Source organism: Cervus canadensis, chromosome 9 (assembly GCF_019320065.1).
Source record: "Cervus canadensis isolate Bull #8, Minnesota chromosome 9, ASM1932006v1, whole genome shotgun sequence".
NCBI lineage: Eukaryota > Metazoa > Chordata > Mammalia > Artiodactyla > Cervidae > Cervus > Cervus canadensis.
In genome coordinates, this window is record NC_057394.1 from 45,787,467 (window position 1) to 45,807,005 (window position 19,539).

The window sequence follows — 19,539 nt, forward strand, 5'->3', positions numbered from 1 at the left end:
GCGTCCGCTCGGGCCTCGGGAGCGCCGCCACTTCCCTCCCGGGCCAGACCCTGCTGGGCATGCTCAGTGCGCCTCCAGGAACCCGGCTCTCGCGCTGCCAGGATCGTGTCTCCGGGTTTTCGCGGCTGCCGAGGGAGCACTGGGGAAGGGAGGCTGAGAGACAGTCAGCGCCTTGTTCCTCGCCCGGCTGCGGCCGCCCGCACCGCAAGATTCGGGCCAATCAGGGGCCGGAGGCGGGGCTTCGGCCGTCACGCCCTCCCTCTGGGCTTATTGAGAGTTATATCAAGAAATTCAGTTCAGAGGAGAGGGAGAAGGAGAGAGGGGCAGAGGCGAAGGGAGAGAGGGAGAGCGTGCCAGACAGGAAGGAGCGCCCTAGAGTCTCAGAAGCACGCAAGAGATAACCAATTAGGAATTTTTCGGGCACCTGTCACCCCGGAGAGCACCCAGAGACTCACCATCACCCCAACTCTGACGTTTCCTACAAGAAGTTAGAGACTTAAGCAGTACTGACATCGGAGGGAAATGGTATACTTGATGCTGTGGAAAATACCCCTGAGCTGAAGAAGTGCCACTGGATGTAGTGTGTGTGTTAAATACCGGGAGAGCTCAGACCCCGTGGGTAATAGAGACGAAATGTGGAGAGAATGACTAACGACAAATCTGTGAATTTGTTCTCTGGAGTTGCTAATTTGCCAGCCCGAAGCAACACATTTTACAAGGAGGAAACGTTTTGCTGCTTCTGATTTCTCCCCAAACTGGTGCTACCAGATGCATGGCTTTCTATGTGTTGGAACAGCTCATTCCTAACTGCAGCACACCGGGAAAGGGGAAAGGTTGAGGCAACTAACGTAAGTGTAAAGTTTCGCATGCACAATTGTAAATTTTGTGTTTAGATATGTCCTCGGTGTAGACGAGGGATGTTTATAACTGGGTAGACGGTTGGGGCAGAGCTCACCTACTAGGCTGTATCTGCATCCCTACCTGCATCACTCTGCCGGAACTAATCGCGGGCATCAGCTACCGTGCAGCCTAATGCAGATAAGATTAGAGCCTGGAAACTGACCAGTTCTACTCAAGTAGGTAGCTGCCTGGAGGCTTGCACCCGTTTAAATTGCAGTTAGGAGGGCATCGAAGCAGAAGGCTTTCTACCTGCATTATTGAGTCACAGTATTTATGTGTGGCAGACGTTACTAATACTATAAACGGAGATGGGGTTAAGAACTGCATTTTTTTTTTCTTTCCTCTTTATGCTCAGTAGAAAATATTGTGCTGTTACATGGAAATGTTAGCTGTGTTTCACTTATGTCTTGGCACTCTCTTCCACCTCTAGGATAAGAAATCCTATGTTATTATATGTATTCTAAAAGTTTTAATGTGTTTATTAATTCTAATGGGGATAATTTAGCAACATGGAGAAATGAGAGCAAGGTCTGGGTAAACTGAAGGTCTTGGTATTGTGCTTTTAGGCAATGAGGTTATGTAGTGGCCGGTGACTGCTGCTTCTGATGCTGCAGCAGCATGTCCGAATGCTTGCTTCCCAGTAAAATTGTATTCAGAAGGCAGCTGAAAAACTGGGAGGAAAGAAAAAAAGATAGTCTGTTTAGAAGAAAGAGATGACTCAGTGTGGCAGAGAAGAAAACACATCACAGTTGACATGTGACAAAGCAATTAGCAGGAACCATAGCTAAATACTTGGTGTTTTTCACTAGCTCCTAAAAAAACTAAGGGAGGTGGGTTAGAAGCCAGGAGGCGGGGAAGAGGGGGGAGGGGAAGAGGAGACCAAGGACGCATGTTTTGAATTAAACAGTGTCCTGCCAACAGTGTGGGTGAATGCAGGTAAAAATAGCAGCTGCCCTTCATTCGAAAGTAGATAATTTTATTTTCTCTGGGCAAATGCAACAAGCAGGGGATATTTGGTGTTTTTATTCACAGAGTTAACTTGCCAACAGTGGCAGAGCAAACTGCCATGTTTACTAATATGCAGTGGAAAATGTGTTGTGATATTTCGTGACTGTGTGCTTTTGTTTACTGAAGAATAATATTGTCTATACGATTGTGTTGACAGTGGCTGTCTCCAAATACGCGATGAGATGTAATGCATCCTCCCGTCCATGCACACTTCCTTTTGCAGTTTGTGCCTCATTCCTCAGTGGAGACCTTTAAACCCTAAATCCAGGAAAAAGAAAATAAATACATTATCATGGACCTGAGGGATTTTTACCTGTTGGCTGCTCTGATTGCCTGTTTAAGGCTGGATTCCGCAATAGCTCAAGAACTTATTTACACTATTAGAGAGGAATTGCCTGAAAATGTGCCCATAGGAAACATACCAAAGGATCTGAACATTTCTCACATCAATGCTGCCACAGGGACCAGTGCCAGCCTTGTCTACAGACTGGTTTCTAAAGCTGGGGATGCCCCTTTGGTGAAAGTATCCAGTAGCACTGGGGAAATTTTCACAACCTCCAATAGAATAGACAGAGAAAAACTCTGTGCTGGAGCCTCTTATGCCGAGGAGAATGAGTGTTTCTTTGAACTTGAGGTGGTGATCCTCCCCAATGATTTTTTCAGGCTGATCAAAATAAAAATAATTGTCAAGGATACCAATGATAATGCCCCCATGTTTCCGTCTCCTGTCATCAATATTTCCATCCCAGAAAACACTTTGATCAACAGCCGCTTTCCAATTCCATCAGCAACAGATCCTGACACAGGCTTCAATGGTGTACAGCACTATGAATTGTTAAATGGGCAGAGTGTTTTTGGACTGGATATCGTGGAAACTCCGGAAGGAGAAAAGTGGCCGCAATTGATCGTTCAGCAAAACTTGGACAGAGAACAGAAAGATACCTATGTGATGAAAATCAAAGTAGAGGATGGAGGCACCCCACAAAAGTCCAGCACCGCCATCCTGCAGGTCACAGTAAGTGATGTCAATGACAACAAGCCGGTATTTAAAGAGGGCCAGGTGGAGGTGCACATTCCAGAGAATGCTCCCGTGGGCACCTCTGTGATTCAGCTCCATGCCACCGATGCAGATATAGGCAGTAATGCTGAAATCCGGTACATTTTTGGTGCCCAGGTCGCGCCTGCAACCAAAAGACTCTTTGCTTTAAATAATACTACTGGGCTGATTACAGTTCAGAGGTCCTTAGACCGAGAGGAGACGGCCATTCACAAAGTGACAGTACTGGCTAGTGATGGCAGCTCTACCCCTGCTAGAGCAACGGTTACCATCAATGTCACTGATGTAAATGATAACCCTCCGAACATAGACCTCAGGTACATTATAAGTCCCATCAATGGCACCGTGTATTTGTCTGAGAAAGATCCTGTCAATACAAAGATTGCCCTCATTACAGTTTCAGATAAGGACACAGATGTGAATGGCAAAGTGATCTGTTTTATTGAAAGAGAGGTCCCATTTCATTTGAAGGCAGTATATGACAACCAATATTTGTTAGAGACCTCCTCTTTGTTGGACTATGAGGGCACCAAAGAATTCAGCTTTAAAATCGTTGCCTCTGATTCTGGGAAGCCCAGTTTAAACCAGACTGCTCTGGTAAGGGTTAAGCTTGAGGATGAAAATGACAACCCACCAATTTTCAACCAGCCTGTAATTGAGCTGTCAGTTTCTGAAAACAACCGACGTGGGTTATACTTAACAACTATTAGTGCCACAGATGAAGACAGTGGGAAAAATGCAGATATTGTTTATCAGCTTGGACCGAATGCCTCCTTCTTTGATCTGGACCGAAAGACAGGAGTTTTGACAGCCTCTAGAGTCTTTGACAGAGAAGAACAAGAAAGATTCATTTTTACAGTAACTGCCAGGGACAATGGGACCCCTCCCCTCCAAAGTCAAGCGGCTGTGATAGTTACTGTTCTGGATGAGAATGACAATAGCCCCAAGTTTACTCATAATCATTTTCAATTTTTTGTGTCTGAGAATCTGCCAAAGTATAGTACTGTGGGGGTGATCACAGTGACAGATGCAGATGCTGGAGAGAATAAAGCTGTGACTCTTTCCATTCTGAATGACAATGATAATTTTGTGTTGGATCCCTATTCTGGAGTCATAAAGTCAAACGTCTCATTTGACAGAGAGCAGCAGAGTTCCTACACTTTTGATGTCAAAGCCACTGATGGGGGACAACCACCCCGTTCCTCTACTGCAAAAGTGACTATAAATGTCATGGATGTGAATGACAATAGCCCTGTTGTTATTTCACCACCTTCTAATACTTCTTTTAAGTTGGTGCCTCTCTCAGCCATTCCTGGCTCAGTGGTAGCAGAAGTTTTTGCAGTGGATATTGACACTGGGATGAATGCTGAACTTAAGTATACAATTGTGAGTGGTAACAACAAAGGCTTGTTTCGGATTGATCCGGTAACAGGTAACATCACCCTGGAAGAAAAACCAGCACCAACTGATGTGGGCTTGCACCGATTGGTGGTCAACATAAGTGACTTGGGCTACCCCAAGTCTCTACACACACTTGTACTTGTTTTCCTTTATGTTAATGACACCGCGGGCAACGCTTCCTATATCTATGACTTGATTCGCAGGACTATGGAGACCCCATTGGACAGAAACATAGGGGACAGCAGCCAACCCTATCAAAACGAGGACTATCTCACCATCATGATCGCCATCGTCGCGGGCGCCATGGTGGTCATCGTCGTGATCTTTGTCACCGTGCTGGTGCGCTGTCGCCACGCATCAAGATTCAAAGCAGCTCAAAGGAGCAAGCAAGGTGCTGAATGGATGTCCCCAAACCAGGAGAACAAACAGAACAAGAAAAAGAAAAGGAAGAAAAGAAAATCTCCCAAGAGCTCTCTCTTGAACTTTGTTACCATCGAAGAGTCCAAGCCCGACGATGCAGTTCACGAACCCATCAATGGGACAATAAGCCTGCCGGCTGAGCTGGAGGAGCAGGGCATAGGAAGATTTGACTGGGGCCCGGCACCTCCAACCACCTTCAAGCCGAACAGCCCTGACCTGGCCAAGCACTACAAATCCGCTTCTCCACAGCCCGCTTTCCATCTTAAACCAGACACTCCGGTTTCGGTGAAGAAGCATCACGTGATTCAGGAGCTCCCGTTGGACAACACCTTTGTCGGGGGTTGTGACACCCTTTCCAAACGCTCTTCCACTAGTTCAGATCACTTCAGTGCCTCAGAGTGCAGTTCCCAAGGAGGCTTCAAGACAAAGGGCCCCTTACACACCAGACAGGTAAATGAGCACTTTTACTGGTCTATAAGTACTGCATACAAGTGCCCAGTCAACCAGTATTAACGTGCCAGTGTGTCTCTTGTTTTGGTCTAACTTTAGCTTAGTTATAAAGAGGGAAAAAAAAAACTTGACCCCTTTTCTATTCCTCTGGGGCTCAGTCGAGAATTTTTAGAACAGCTTTGAAATTTCTGAGTGCTGAGAATTATTTAACCTCCCAGTTTCCTTCAAATGGCAAAAGATGAAAAGAGGAAATTATTCCAAAATGTCCCAAGATAATGTTTGCTGAAGAAGAAAACCTGCCCTGATATGCCAAATTCTGCTCCTGGGGTTTCCAAATTGACTGCTTCAAGATTTTCACATTACCTTTTGATCTCAAAAGTCACCTTCAAATCTCAAGTTTTAAATGACTTTTGAAGGTCTGACTATAATTATGTTGGAGCTGTGGTTGCTAAAGGGGTTAATTTTTTTTCGTCTCTAAAAATATAGTAGAATATTAAATGTACATCAGCTGTGAAGCACATGATTGTTGGTAGATTGCAGCTAAGCCATGTAGGAAGTCTTCTTTTTGATTTGAGATGATTTTATTGTAATATAGTAAATTGGAGGTTGAAAAGAAAGGATTGCAGATTGTCCACAATGGCCAAAGTACTCTTTCCAAAAAAAAAAAGAAAGAAAGAAAGAAGGAATACTTTCTCCCTGTTAGAACTGATTTATACAGAAAAGAATGAATCCATTGTAAATATTCTCATCTCAGTAATACATAAGTGATCTGTCATAACTCATTTTAAACTGTGAAATATGACATATGAAGAGGGATTAATAGGCTGAGAAACTCATATTTCAACCAAATCCAGAATTAGTTTTTCTTAGGTCTAATAATTCCTTGTTAATAAAGATTTAAATGCAGCGCTGTCTAATTTATTTCACTGGTGCTTGTCTGTTGCCATGAAATTTGAGTGTCAATAATAGCCTGTAGATGGCACTAGGGTATCATGTCGCTTGTGCTGGCCTGGCGCCAATCCCGCAGTAGCAAGTAAAGGGGGAAGGAAAGATCAATCTGGTGCTATAGCCAAAGACACCTTTTATTTAATGATAGTTGTTCTGGAGCAACTAGCATTTAAGTTCATTTGCTTGCTCTTTTCTGATCAGTTCTCAACACACCAACTTTCTAGGACTTCGTAATCCAAGTTCTGTCTTTGTTGGTATTGAGTCCACCTATGGTGATGACCCATCTGATTTTGTTAAAAGTAAGGAACAAACAGATTTCAGAGAATCAAGTAAAGCAAAATAAAATTTGGAGAAAGTATTGACAGTCATTGCTTAGTGTTTGAAAACTCAAGAGTTTTTCTTATTTTTTTCCTTGTGGGGGTGGGATGGGTGAGAATGTTCTATTGAAACTCTGGTCTGTCACCATCCGGCATTTGTTGCTCTGTAGTGACTTTAAGGTTTCATGGTAGTACGATATTTATTAAAATAATTGTGACAATGAATCAGAGATACTTCAGAACATTAAGTATAATGTCTATGATTTTACAACTGAAATTTTCAATTCTTAAAAGGTTAAATATCTAGAGGATTTATAAAGCACATATACTTAGAGCTTGAATGTACAGGATGAAAGGAATTAAGTCAGTACGAAGGTTCTAGAGAATATGATGTTATTCGATAGACATAGAATTTGGAATGAGTTATTTTCATGTTAACTTCATCGGCTTTTTAAAAGAGGTTTGATGTTTTAAAATTAAGAACATTTCTGAGTTTAGTAGAGGTTTGTAAATGTTGCTAAATAGTTAATCATGGTGAGAAAAATAATTTCTGAAACTAAGTGGATTTAAGTATAAAGTTGCTATTTCAGTGAAAAGAAAATATGGCTTTTTATTATTTACTTTCAATGGGTGGGTAAGGTCACCACAAAATACTGATGGTATTTTATGATTTGCACAATATCTTAAAAATGTAACATGACTTAAAACTTTTCATATAAAATCTGAAATTTGTTTCCCAGAGAAACATGCTGAAGTTATTCCCACAGCATTTTTCTTTTCATATTGTGTGGTGGGTATTATGAGCATTGATGTACAGACCCACTTTTTCTGACTTCTTCCCCAAAGTTGGATCTATATATAGTACTGTGACATATATATAATACAGTGACATAAATGTTAAGGTATGGGAAAGATCTTTCATCGAGGTTTAGTCAGTCATAAGGAAATTTGTTTGTGTGATGTAATCTTTGAAATAGGATGCTGAATAATTCTCTGACTGGAACTAAAGTGCATTTTAGACATTCCTTGAGACCCTGTGTCACTGTGCAGTTCTCCTGGTAGGCATTTCAGTGTTCAAATGTAGCTATAATTCACTATTATGGTAAAGAGCTATTGAAATGGCTTTGGTTATTTACGCCTTTTAGAAGTTTTCATGCTGAGAAAGAAAAATTGCAATGTTGGAGAAAAAGAGTATTTCTGAAAGTAAGGACAGGTGATGGTGATAGCAATATGTACAATTTTAGTATAAAAGAGGTATATTTTCTATGAATGAAGAGCACACATTATATACTATCCTTTAAATTGTTTTTTCACTGAACTATATGGCTGTTATTGAAGATGTTCTAGTTAAGTTAAAAAATAAAAATTCTTTTTTTTAGCTCCTTCAGCTAGTGGCTTTTATGAAAATGTGCTCCTGAAATAACATAATTTTGAAAAAGTAGGGTTTATTATAGCAAAATCTTTCAGAGGAATTTATAAACTAAGGTAGGATCTGTGAAGATTTTTAGTTGAGTAGAAAAGGATTGCTGTTAACAGAAACACCTTTTCACTTTATGGTGCTAGTTGATGTGTGGGTAAAATGAAAGAGTAGTGAGCAAAGGATTATCAAATTTAAATATCATGAGTTTGTCTTATCTGTACAATGGAAACCTATGGTCTGACTTTTATACCGTGAGTTTGCTTATAGTGCATTGATTCTTATGTTGTGTGACTTTTTTTTTTCTCTTGCTGTTTTTCCTCATGTGACCTTGCAAAGAACGTATAAATTAATAGTAAACCACATTCTTCATCCACTCTATTTCACTAAGCTTTCATTTTCCTTGAATATAACAAATCTGTCACTGAATTTTCTGCAAATTATTTTTTATGAAGTTTTGGATGTACCCTTAGCACTCACAGATTAAATAAAATGTCCTTTTTAAAAAAAGCTAGATTATGTCTTAATATTTATTCATAAATAAGCAAAGTTCATTGTCATAAGCTTGAGAGGATGACAACAAAATCATTTCTAGTAGGACCATAAATGATAAAGCTCATTGATACATTTTCTCTAAAAGGAAAATATCTTCTTAATTGAATATGATTTTTAAATTATGATATTAAGTTCTTAAATTTTAGGATTCTCAGAATCACCTGGAATGTTTCTTAAAACATGTTGGTCCTCAGTCCCAGAGGTTTTAGTCCAGTGTCACTGGGGTCAAGTCTGAATACTTGCTTTGTTGACAAGATCCCAGGTGATAATGATGTTGCTAATCCAGGAACCCAAACTTTGAGAACCACTGCCTCAGCATATTAGGACAAGAACCGTTAGCTTCTTTCCTTTTCAGATTATCATTTCGAGAGGACCTGTTTTTGCACAGTCCAACTCTCAGCTCTTATTGACAGCAGTTTTATTGTAGCTGGAGGCTTTATAGTAAGCTGTTTATTGCTGTTTCCCAACCTGGTTGACAGCATTTGGGGAATTAATTTTCTTGGCCCCGGTGTGCTTTTTGTGGAGGTATAAATGAAAATGTTAAAGAATGAAAAAAAGTGACCTATTTACATTTGACAACTTCTTCCAGGAATAAAACAATCTGTAATAGTTGCACTGTGAGTTTGGTTCTGGGTAAACAGTCATGTTTAATTTTCTAAATGAAATGCTTAGTTTAGAGCTTAAACATCCTTACTTCCACTTCTCACAGTCTAGAGTAAGTATTTGCTCATATATACATTTGTGTATATATTGAAGAAATTATACATTGAAAATGTATTTGCATGCCATCCTCAAGTGTATACATGTACTTTTGCAGCATAAAGGGAATTGCTTCTATTCCCAGTCATTTAGAGATACTATATTACTTTTATGATTACTTTTCATTTTTGAGTAATCCCATTGCAACCGCTGCTGAAATGGTGTTATGTCATGTAAAATGCACAAGATAGTTATAGAATTGCTATTTAGAACAGTGAGAAATAAAAATGAAACTGAAGGGAGCAAATGCTAACTGGTGTGAAGCTAGCAAAAATTTTAAGATATTTTAAACTACTAAATTTGGCAGTATTCTGTGAGGGATGAATATAGGTGGCATGTGGAAAAAAATTGCTCCTGAAGTTGCAAATTATATTAAAATGTTATCTGTTGTGATTTTTGTTTCTGCTCCTTTGCTTTGGCTAAGTGATATGATCGTGAATTCAGTTACAAAGTTAAAGACACCCAGACCCCTTGGATATTGATTCAGGAATTCGAAATGAGCAGAGGCCATCCATTCAGCCGGGCTACCTTTCCTCTTGGTTTTGTAAGACAAATGTTTAATATTTTTAAGCTTGATACACCTAGGTGTAAAATTCTGGTTACATTTTAGTTTTTGTTGCTAATAGCCTTAAGGAGAATAAAAATAAAAGGTTACTACTGTACTGAGTATGGACATGTGTACTGATTATTGAACATTTGTTAATGTAGAGAAAATAATTTCAGTAGTTAGAATATTCTATTATCTTACTTTTTATATTTTGTTGCAATGGATTCTGTATATAGAAACTCTAAATTGATGTTCCCTTGGCTTCAGATGAGTCATCTTTATGGTGTCGCAGAACAGGCTTTAGCATCATTAAAATTACCTTGTAAATATTGTACTAACATGTTATATTCTTATGGTATGTGCACAGTCTTAATAGTTAAATATTTCCAGCTAAAATTTATCTTCTCGTAATAGCACAAATTAAAATATAATGCATGATATAGTAAAATAGAATTTAAATTTAATAAAAAGCTCAAATCTAAAATCAGATTTCCTCATAACCAATTCTGAATTATTCTGACTCAAAGTTTTATTTTCATACTGACATATATGAGATATAGGTAAATTGCACCCAAAATATGAGAAATATCAAATACATGAATTATTTTTCAATTATATTATTTTATGTGACAGTACCAAGGTAGGAAAGTGAGACCTTTAAATTATCTTCTTATAATTTCTGTTTTCATAATTATTTTTGATATATTATTTAGACTGTTTGATGTCTAAATTTGGGGTTTGAGGGAGTGGGAATGCAGAAACCACCAAATGGGAAAAGCTACAGTGTTTGTGTTGACCTAGCAGTACCAGACCAGGGGTTTGCAGGATTCAAGGTCATGTTAACTGCTTGGCTCATTTTTAGTACTTTCTCAATTTGATTTTGTCAGAGTTGAGCTCTTGGTTTGCATGCAATTAAAACAGACAAAAGCACAACATGGATTGTTTACCGCTTTCACTTAAAATCCTTGCAGTGAGCTTTCTCTGAATTTAGTTTGATGTTTTCTTGAAGGGAAATCCTCTATTAAAACTATAGATCAACCCTTGATAATATTAACAAATCAGTTAATATCATATTTCATGTAGTTGGAAACTAAGTAGGAATTATTTTATGTGTGTTCTTAAGTTTTTGCTTTCTTAACAGTTGATTTTATGTTTAAAATCTTTCTCAGAATTATTACATAAGAGTGCCCTAAAATTTATATCAGGTTTGTTGAAATATGGCTCTAATCACAGATGAAATATTTGTGAGAATTTGAGAATGCAAGTCAACAAGAGGCTTATTCAAAAGTTTTAAGTTTCTAGAGGCATAGATGTCATTAGTAATAATGCTAATGTGGTATGACCGTCCAACTGGTTAGTTCCCCTAAAATTTATATCAGATCACAAAAGCAAATCCAAATGTAGAAATATGATCTCTCAATTATGAAAAGAAATATACTTCACTGTTTGATTTCATCAGTTGTTTCAGATAGCTATCAAATCTATCCAACATTTCATTTGAAAAAGAACTCATGCTTTTTGCCTGTTTGATACAAATCTATTGGGCCACCAGTCATCAGAAACATAGAATAAGATAGATATATTACCATGATTGACATTTTCGTTTTGATTTCTATTCTTTCTTTTCCTAAGCCAAGATTCATTAACATGTGAAATTTCTAAGTATGTTCAACAATTCCTTAATAGTAAAGGATGATTGCAGAAATAAACTGGAGAAACAACCCATATATAAGCTATCTTACTAATTATTGTCCTATAGGCAGTTTGTTGCTTATAGAAAAGAATTGTGACAGAATTGGAATTTTCTGAGACATAATATTGATATTTAACTTTAAGGCTTTCAAAACTTGAAGTTATTCATTAAAAGATTTATTTTTACATACTTATCCATTATTTAAATGGCATGTGAAAATATTTTCCTCCAATCTTTAATAGTTTTATTGATTTTAGTGCCAAAAATACACATCACATTTAAAATAATGGACTTGGGACCACCTGTGTAGCTGGGAGTAATGAAGATACATACACAGGCAAGATCTGTGAGACACCTTTGATTGATTCTTTCTAGTCATTTTACACTAATTATCCCGGAATTCCTTGAGAAAATATATGAAATTAATTTATCTGTGTTTGAAAGGACTATACTGTAGCCTTATCACTCATTAATATATATAGATGTGTAATTATACAGGCCCCAAGAAAGGATGGAAATTTGTTCAGTTTGACTGTTTATATAATATCTTCTATTTTAATATTCTTCCTTAGTTTGTCTTTCTATCTGACCATCTCTGCATTTTAGTATTACACTGCTTTGTTAATATCCAGGCTTTGGCCTTTTTCAGTCTGTTTAGCAGTTGATTAAGAAATACGCTAATCCCTTCCAGGATATTGAGAAACTAATGGATTGCAGAGTATTTGGGTCTTTAAGCTTCAATTGTAAATGGTATGAAGAATTGTCATTGAGCTGATATTTGCATATATCTCTTCCAGTGCTAGTTACTTTGTCTCTTTTTTGTCCTCCTAATCTTCAGCTTTCATTCTAAGAATATTTATTTTAGTCGGAAATAAGCATGCCAGTGATAGAAATTTGGGATTCACCTCCAAATGAATGCCATCACAGACAGGGAAGTTCTGGCACATTTTGCATAGGTCTGTATGAACACAGTGAACCCTTCATAAGCTCTTAGATTGCAGGAAATCAGTGCTGAAAATTAAGTGGGGTTTTAAAGATTTGCAAAGTAGAGAGCTTTGTATAATGCTGGTATTGCAGGTGCCTATTAAATGTGAAGTAAAGGCTTTGTAATACAACTAGCTAACACGTTTCCTTCCACATTAGAGTGATTTGTAGCCTAGGGAATTAGTCTTGCCTATTTTTTCCAAATGCAGAAACACTAGATGTGTCTGAAAGAATACAATCTCAAATACATGCATTAGAATGAACAGACTTGCTCTTTGATGATTCTTGTTATTCAGGGTAGATGTTGCAGGTCCACACATACTTACCTGTGATACCTCTGATGTCCATGGTCTGGCCTTCACCTTTCCTAGGAGAAACTCAATTATATACATATACTCTCCTCTAAACATAAATCAGATTAAAACCCCAGGTATCTATAAAGCTGTAATATTACCATAATGAAGAGGGCTTTCTACTGAGTGCTTTGATCCTCAAAGGAATAGCTGTTGAATCATTTCTCAAATTGTATTTTTAGAATTCATCTTTGCTCCATTTGTAAATAGTGTGTATTTGTAGAACAGCAATTCATTCCAGACTTACATGGGTTTAAATATATTTACTTCAAGACAGGGTTCGGCAAAATGCCTCGCAGTTCTTTAATGCTTAATGTCTTTTACTGGTCCTGTTAGATATAAAATCAGTGGAAATAGCCATGCCTATTTTTTAATGATTTTACAAACCCTGTATTTTTATCTACTGGAAAAAGTATATAATCCATGTGCAGATCACAGTAGGTACAGTGGACTTGCTGAGAATGATCACAGATGATTGATTTTGAAAACAGAACAGTTTTTGTGCAAGACAATAGCAACTGCAATTCAGTAAATGAGGTTTCTTTCCTTATTAAACAAACCTCAAGGAGAAGCATGGAAACACGAGATGTATAAAATGAAGACGTATCTTTTGTAGGAAGACAGTGTCTTCTGCTGATAGTATTTCCTTAGTAGATCTTTTCTTGAGGAAAAAAATACTAGTGCTGTTTTGGATTCAGAGGTTGCAACTTATCTGTGCCTCCGTGTGATAGCAACTGCATGTTGAGGACTTTCAGATACACAGCTACCTAAGATTCACAGGAGAGTTTTTGTAGCAGGTGCAAGTGACAAATGGAGACAAAATGGAGTGAGTTCTGAGCTGTGAGTTGATGCCTGCCTGTGTCATATATTCATGTCATTGAACTGAGTTTCACTTTGGAAACCTAGAATTAAATAGTCTTCCTTGCTTGTCTGCTGTGAACACACCTAGACTAGCACCTTTTCTTTGTTTCATTTCTTGTCATTCTCTAGGAAGACTTTATTCACTTATGTTAACTCATATACATTGTTTTCTTAGTTATGTGATAGATTTTTTAAATGATACTAACTTCTGTGTATCTTCCCTCCAAAAAGAAAAAAAAAAATCAAACAATGTTTTGTTCTAGAACATCCATAAAGGGTAGAATAAAATATGCACAATGTGTCCTTTCTTCCTAGAAATAGCGAATCTATTTTTCCTTTGAAATTTTCAAAACTGGGTTTTTCAGACTGATACTATTTTCAAAGTTAAGAAATCATATTACATTTAACTGTATAGTTTAATAATGTTTCAGTACATTCAAATTCCCAACATAATAGATGTTAGAATTTTTATGAAAATAATTTTCTTGCTGCAAATGAAATGAGTATCAAAATTACATTAAACCATGGTAAAAACAGATACAATCTTTAGGATATTTTAGTTTGACATGAACTCATTTTCATTCGTGGTCTTAACAGCAAAATCTGCCAAGCAGTGATGGCAAAATATGCTGAATTCACTGATTGATTTTTAAACATGGTAATAATTAAGCAGAATCATTTTGACACCTAAAGTCTCTGTTTTAGACAATTAAATTCTGCTTTAGCTAAGGGTTATTGACTTCTGGATGATACTAGGAACAACACCCTTCAGGGTTTAAACTATTCCTGCAGGACCATCTGTTATTGGTGGGGCTGAGCAGCCTCTCCAGCCATGCAGTGTCAATCCCAGGTGTATATTTAGGATTGTTCAGAACACAACCCTGGTTCCTCATGATCTTTCCATCTCAAATGGCAACTCAGTTAATCAAATACTGGTATATCATAACTTAAAGCTTATTACTTAAGGAAAATATAAGAAAGTTCCTCAAAGTAGAGACAATGTGTTATTTACCTTTGCATTTTCATGAGTAAACCTACAACAATACCTAAAGAAGTGAACTTCATAGTCTTTCAATAAATATTAACCTAATGAGAGTATTCAGCGGGAATCATGCCTTATATATGCATAGTATTTCCATTGATAATCTCTATAACCACTACAGAAAGAAGACATTACCATTCTTTTTTCATATTCTAAGCTTTTAATAACAAACAATGTTGTGATAGTTTCAGGTGACCGAAGGAATTCAGCCATACATATGCATGTATACATTCTCCCCCCCAAATCCCTTCCCATCCAGGCTGCCACATAACATTGAGCAGAGTTCCATATGCTATACTGTAGGTCCTTGTTAGTTATCATTTTAAACTGGCAGTGTGTACATGTTCATCCCAAACGCCCTCATTTTCCCTCACCCTCATGCTTCCCCTCAACAACCATAAGTTTGTTCTTATTCAACTTATGTAAAAATCTAGAGACAGAAAATGTGTTTGTTTGTTTGTTTGTTTTCAGGTCTCATAGCTAAAGTTGTTATTTCCAATCCAGTACCTCACCTCCACACTGGTACTTCTTCCTCATATATATCTACTTTTACCTGTTAAAAACATTCTTTTCAGGCCATATGTAAACATGAAACATTTTCTTCATTAGTAATGTTATTTTTGTTGGAAAGAACTGCAACTCATGTATTTTAAAAAACCTGGATTACAGGGCAATTCATTGCACCCAAAATGGTTCTTTCTGCATTACTTCTCAGTAAACTAATTCTAGACTTTAAGATTAAAGTGTGGTAAGCATATGATGGAGGCCCAAATGAGTAAAGTATATATGTGGAGAGTTCTGATTGTCTAGTGTCAACTGTCCCTGTTTCTCTCTGCAATGACTAGGACTTGATGATAAAATCTCTAGTTAGGTTTAAGGGTTTTTGGAGGTTTTTTTGGGGGGGGTTGATGGCTGAAGAGTCCTCATCTTCCCTATCTAAGAAATTTTGATGTAAACTAGCATGCCTCCATTCATATTTCTGGAGGTCCAGTGAAGACTGACTAACCTAACCTCATCCTATAGATGAGCAAGTGTAAGCATTTTTAGACTCTGAATTTTGACATTTCGATTTTTTAAACAGTGAAATATAATTAACATCTTTATATCATTTATCAGTGTCTTGACTCACTAATGATTTCTGAATATATATCAGAGAGAGAGAGGAGTTAAAAAAAAAAAAAACCTGCTGATTCTAATATACATAAATACACTCATATCACTTAATTAGAGTTATCTGTGGTTTCTATTTTTACCCTCAGTTCTTCCATACCACTGTGTTTGCCCATCATAACATTTTTTTTTTCATGATAGGATATAATAAGAAGGGAAAGAGTGAACATAAATAGGATCAGATTCCTTTTCTTCCAAGACTCCACATCCAGAATTTTTATTTAAACCTTTGAATACTTAGATAATTGAGTGATTACTTCTAAATAATAATCAATGGATTCACTTTGATATCTACTTAATAGAGACAGTATATTTTGGAGGAGAAAAAAAAAAAGTCATCATCAAAGTTTCCTTAATAGACTTTTGAGCCATCCAGACAACACCCTAGAATCACATATGAATTCTATAAAAAGCAGCAAAATAATAATTGAATAGTGAATAAGTGGTGTCTAGCTACTATATTAATTTTAGAAAGATAAATTTAGTGTCTAATAGAACTCACAGAATAGTTTCTCAAGACTCAAAATGGACCTTTGAGATTATTTGGCCTATTTAATTTCTTTTCCCCATGAAAAAATTGAGATTATTACAAAAAGTAGTTTAATATTTGAAGTAATAGAAAAATGACTTGAAAAACTGCTACTTCAAAAATGTGTCATGTTGAACACATAATTTGAATGTACTGTCCTTTGCTTTTCTACTCTAAAATGGATATAATCAGGCCTAATCCCTAAGGTTGTGATGAGATTAAATGAGTGCACACATGGGTACATGTAAATTTCTGGTCCATGGTAGGTAGGCAGACACTCCAAAAACCTACCTATTTTTCCTCCTATTTTGCCCAAGGATGCCAATTTACCACTAATAGAGGGGCCTAATTTCACTTCATGAATGTTCTCTCCATTTTATTTTTGGTAGTTTTCTTAAATGTGAGTTTTATACTTTTTTAAAAATTTTATTATATTGAAGTATAATTGATTTATTTACAATGTTGTGTTAGTTTCCAGTATATAGCAAAGTGATTATACCTGTAATGCAAAATACTATATGTATGTGTAATTGAATTTTTTATATTTTTAATCTCTGTTAATCTGCTTTAAGATTAAAACACTTTTTGAATTATCTAGGATTTCTGAAAAGTTGGTTTCTGTAATAGCATCAGAGAATGGCAGATAGGATGCTATATATTTTCTTTTGATTTTAATTCTTATTGTTTCACATTTGTATAACTGCTTCATCTTTCATCTTGAGTATTTCACCATTTTCATTTGCATTTTGTGTTTTAAAACTATCTTGCTTCTTTTAGTATTTGTTATTAATTTACTTCCCCATGGATTGCCCATAGAAATTCCTCTTGTCTGGGGATTTTCACCTTACATATCATTCCTATTAGTCAGTACTTAACACAGCTGTAGCCATTTGAAACCTGCTGGGTTTTGCTTCCAATTATTCCATAAACTAGAAAGCATCTCTGTTGAAGTAATGGCACCCATGATAATCATACTAGTTAAAATGCCTTGGAGTATATGGATCATATTTCTGAGATTCATCAGATTTATTCCAGAAGCATAATAATCATTTTTTTCTTTTTATTATTCCTCTGACTCTAAATTAATATACGTTCATTTATAAGTAAGATTTTAGTGTCTTAGTATGAATGTTTATAGTGTTTGAGTATGTGGGTGACATAATAACGTGAGTCCCAACAAATGAAAATATAACACAAGTGATTGTATTACCTGAAAAATAACTTTTGTTAATATCTTGGGGCCAAAATCACTGCTTTATATTGGAATAGGTGAAATCATAAAGGTAAAATTAATGATTTGCATTTGAAGCATAATGTAATATGGATTTGTTGCTATTTTTTTTTAACTTTATCAACTAAATAGAAAGTAGATAAAATCAAATTTCAGTGGCCACATTGTAAAAATTAAATTTTTCAATTCCTGTTGATGTTTACTACCCTCTCAGTGCTGTTCCATTGTTTTTGGATCTGTCTTTTGATTTAGTTCTAATATCTTATATAGACAGTAGCTCAGTAGGTAGGAAGGACTTTAAAACAAGTGATGATAAGAAAACTCACTCTTTGTGCTTGGAAAAATTTGATCTAACAGAGAATGTATGGCAAAGTGGCATAGTTTCTTTTAAACCACTGCCTCTTGTAGATGTGATGTCCCTCATATGGTATTAGGGTATGAAGCAGAGTGAGGACATAGAGTGGATGTTACCTCATGGAGTTGTTGTAAGAATTATAGCATGGCATATAGTAGGTGTTTAATAAATTCTACTTAATCCCACCACAGGGGGATACAGGAGATAATCAGGCAAAATGAGGGTATTAGACACATTTTAAATGGCAATATTTTAAATAGAATCAGGCTTTAAGTATTTAGGTTCATAGTTTTATTTAAAATCGTTAGTGTTCTTATGGCATCAAATACATACACATGTTTTATATATATGCATATATGTATAAATGTAAATTAAGATGGCTACCATTTTATGTTGTCTGTATCAGTGATCTACTTTGTTAACTCTTAGAATGGAGAGGTGACTGTGTATCCAAGAATTTTATGTACATTCCAGTTCAGATAATGACTAAATGCTTTATTCTAGAAGGAGAATTATATTTCTCCCACCACTCATGTCTTTCCTTATGTGATCAGGGCTCACTTGATTTTTTCATTTAGCAATGTGAAGGACTTTCTCTGCCTGCTGAGCACTTATCTTATTCAGGCATAAGCTTGACAACTAGATGATACCCCCAGCCTTATCACTAGATGACTGAACTATATTATAGCTTCCTTAATGGATACTAAAACTTATTTCAGAATTATATATTATAGTTTTAAAATGTGTATTCTTTTCTAATTCTGCCTTATAAACCTATGAAACTTTTCTGCTGCCAAAGAACTGTGATGTGATCCACTGATATATACACAAATTAATCTCTTATTTTTCATTAATTCTGTTATTTAACAGACATCTATTGAATAACTGCTGTGATCTAGGAACAGTGTGAGACAATGGAATTTTTTTTTTTAATGAATAAGACGTTTTCTTTGCTTTAAAAGATTCCAGTGTTTTTTAAACACAGTACATTTTTTCCTTGGAATTCCCTTATTTTAAAAAAATATGAGTTTTCTCTCTCAGTTTTAAATTGATGTCATCATTTCCTTGAAATATATTTTTTAAAGTCTTTTTTTTTAACCAGTGCTGAAGACTTGATCTTTCAGTAGGGTAATAAAATTCTAAGATCTATTGCTCTAATTATAAGAATGCCAAGTTTAAATTTATCCTTTGGTTAATTTAGGGGGAAATACACTTTTCATCCTTAAAATCACACTTCTTCTGCAGGCAAAGGTGTTAATAAAATATGGTTGCAAGTAAAACTTCATTTTGTAACTATATGAGATTAGCATATTTGCTATATTAAAAAATCACTTTAAAAACATGGCACACATTGTTAATGTTCAATAATAACTCAAGTTAAAAAGGACCATCTTCTCTAAAAATGGAGTTTCATAGAGATCCGTTTTGAAAGGGATATTTTGAGTTGTGCAAAAGAATGTTCAACCTTAGCCCTTCAAAAAAACATAAGCATAACATAGACATGGAACATAGATGTTAAAACTCTAGCTAGAATAAATGTTT

General features: G+C 36.1%; 1 protein-coding gene across 9 annotated transcripts in view; it reads left to right on the top strand.

Moving 5' to 3' along the window:
• The first annotated feature begins 293 nt into the window (after nt 1–293).
• The window catches only part of PCDH9 (protocadherin 9), a 1,108,845-nt gene continuing 1,089,599 nt past the window's right edge, over nt 294–19,539 (top strand). For 5 of the 9 annotated variants that reach the window (XM_043477930.1, XM_043477933.1, XM_043477927.1 and 2 more), the window contains exons 1-2: nt 294–848; nt 2,066–5,236. In XM_043477930.1, coding sequence (XP_043333865.1) covers nt 2,201–5,236 — 3,036 coding nt within the window. In that variant the 5' untranslated portion in view covers nt 294–848; nt 2,066–2,200. Of the gene's footprint in view, nt 849–2,065; nt 5,237–9,656; nt 16,499–19,539 lie in introns of those variants that run through there. The other 4 variants (XM_043477932.1, XM_043477935.1, XM_043477936.1 and 1 more) reach the window with 2 other exon arrangements.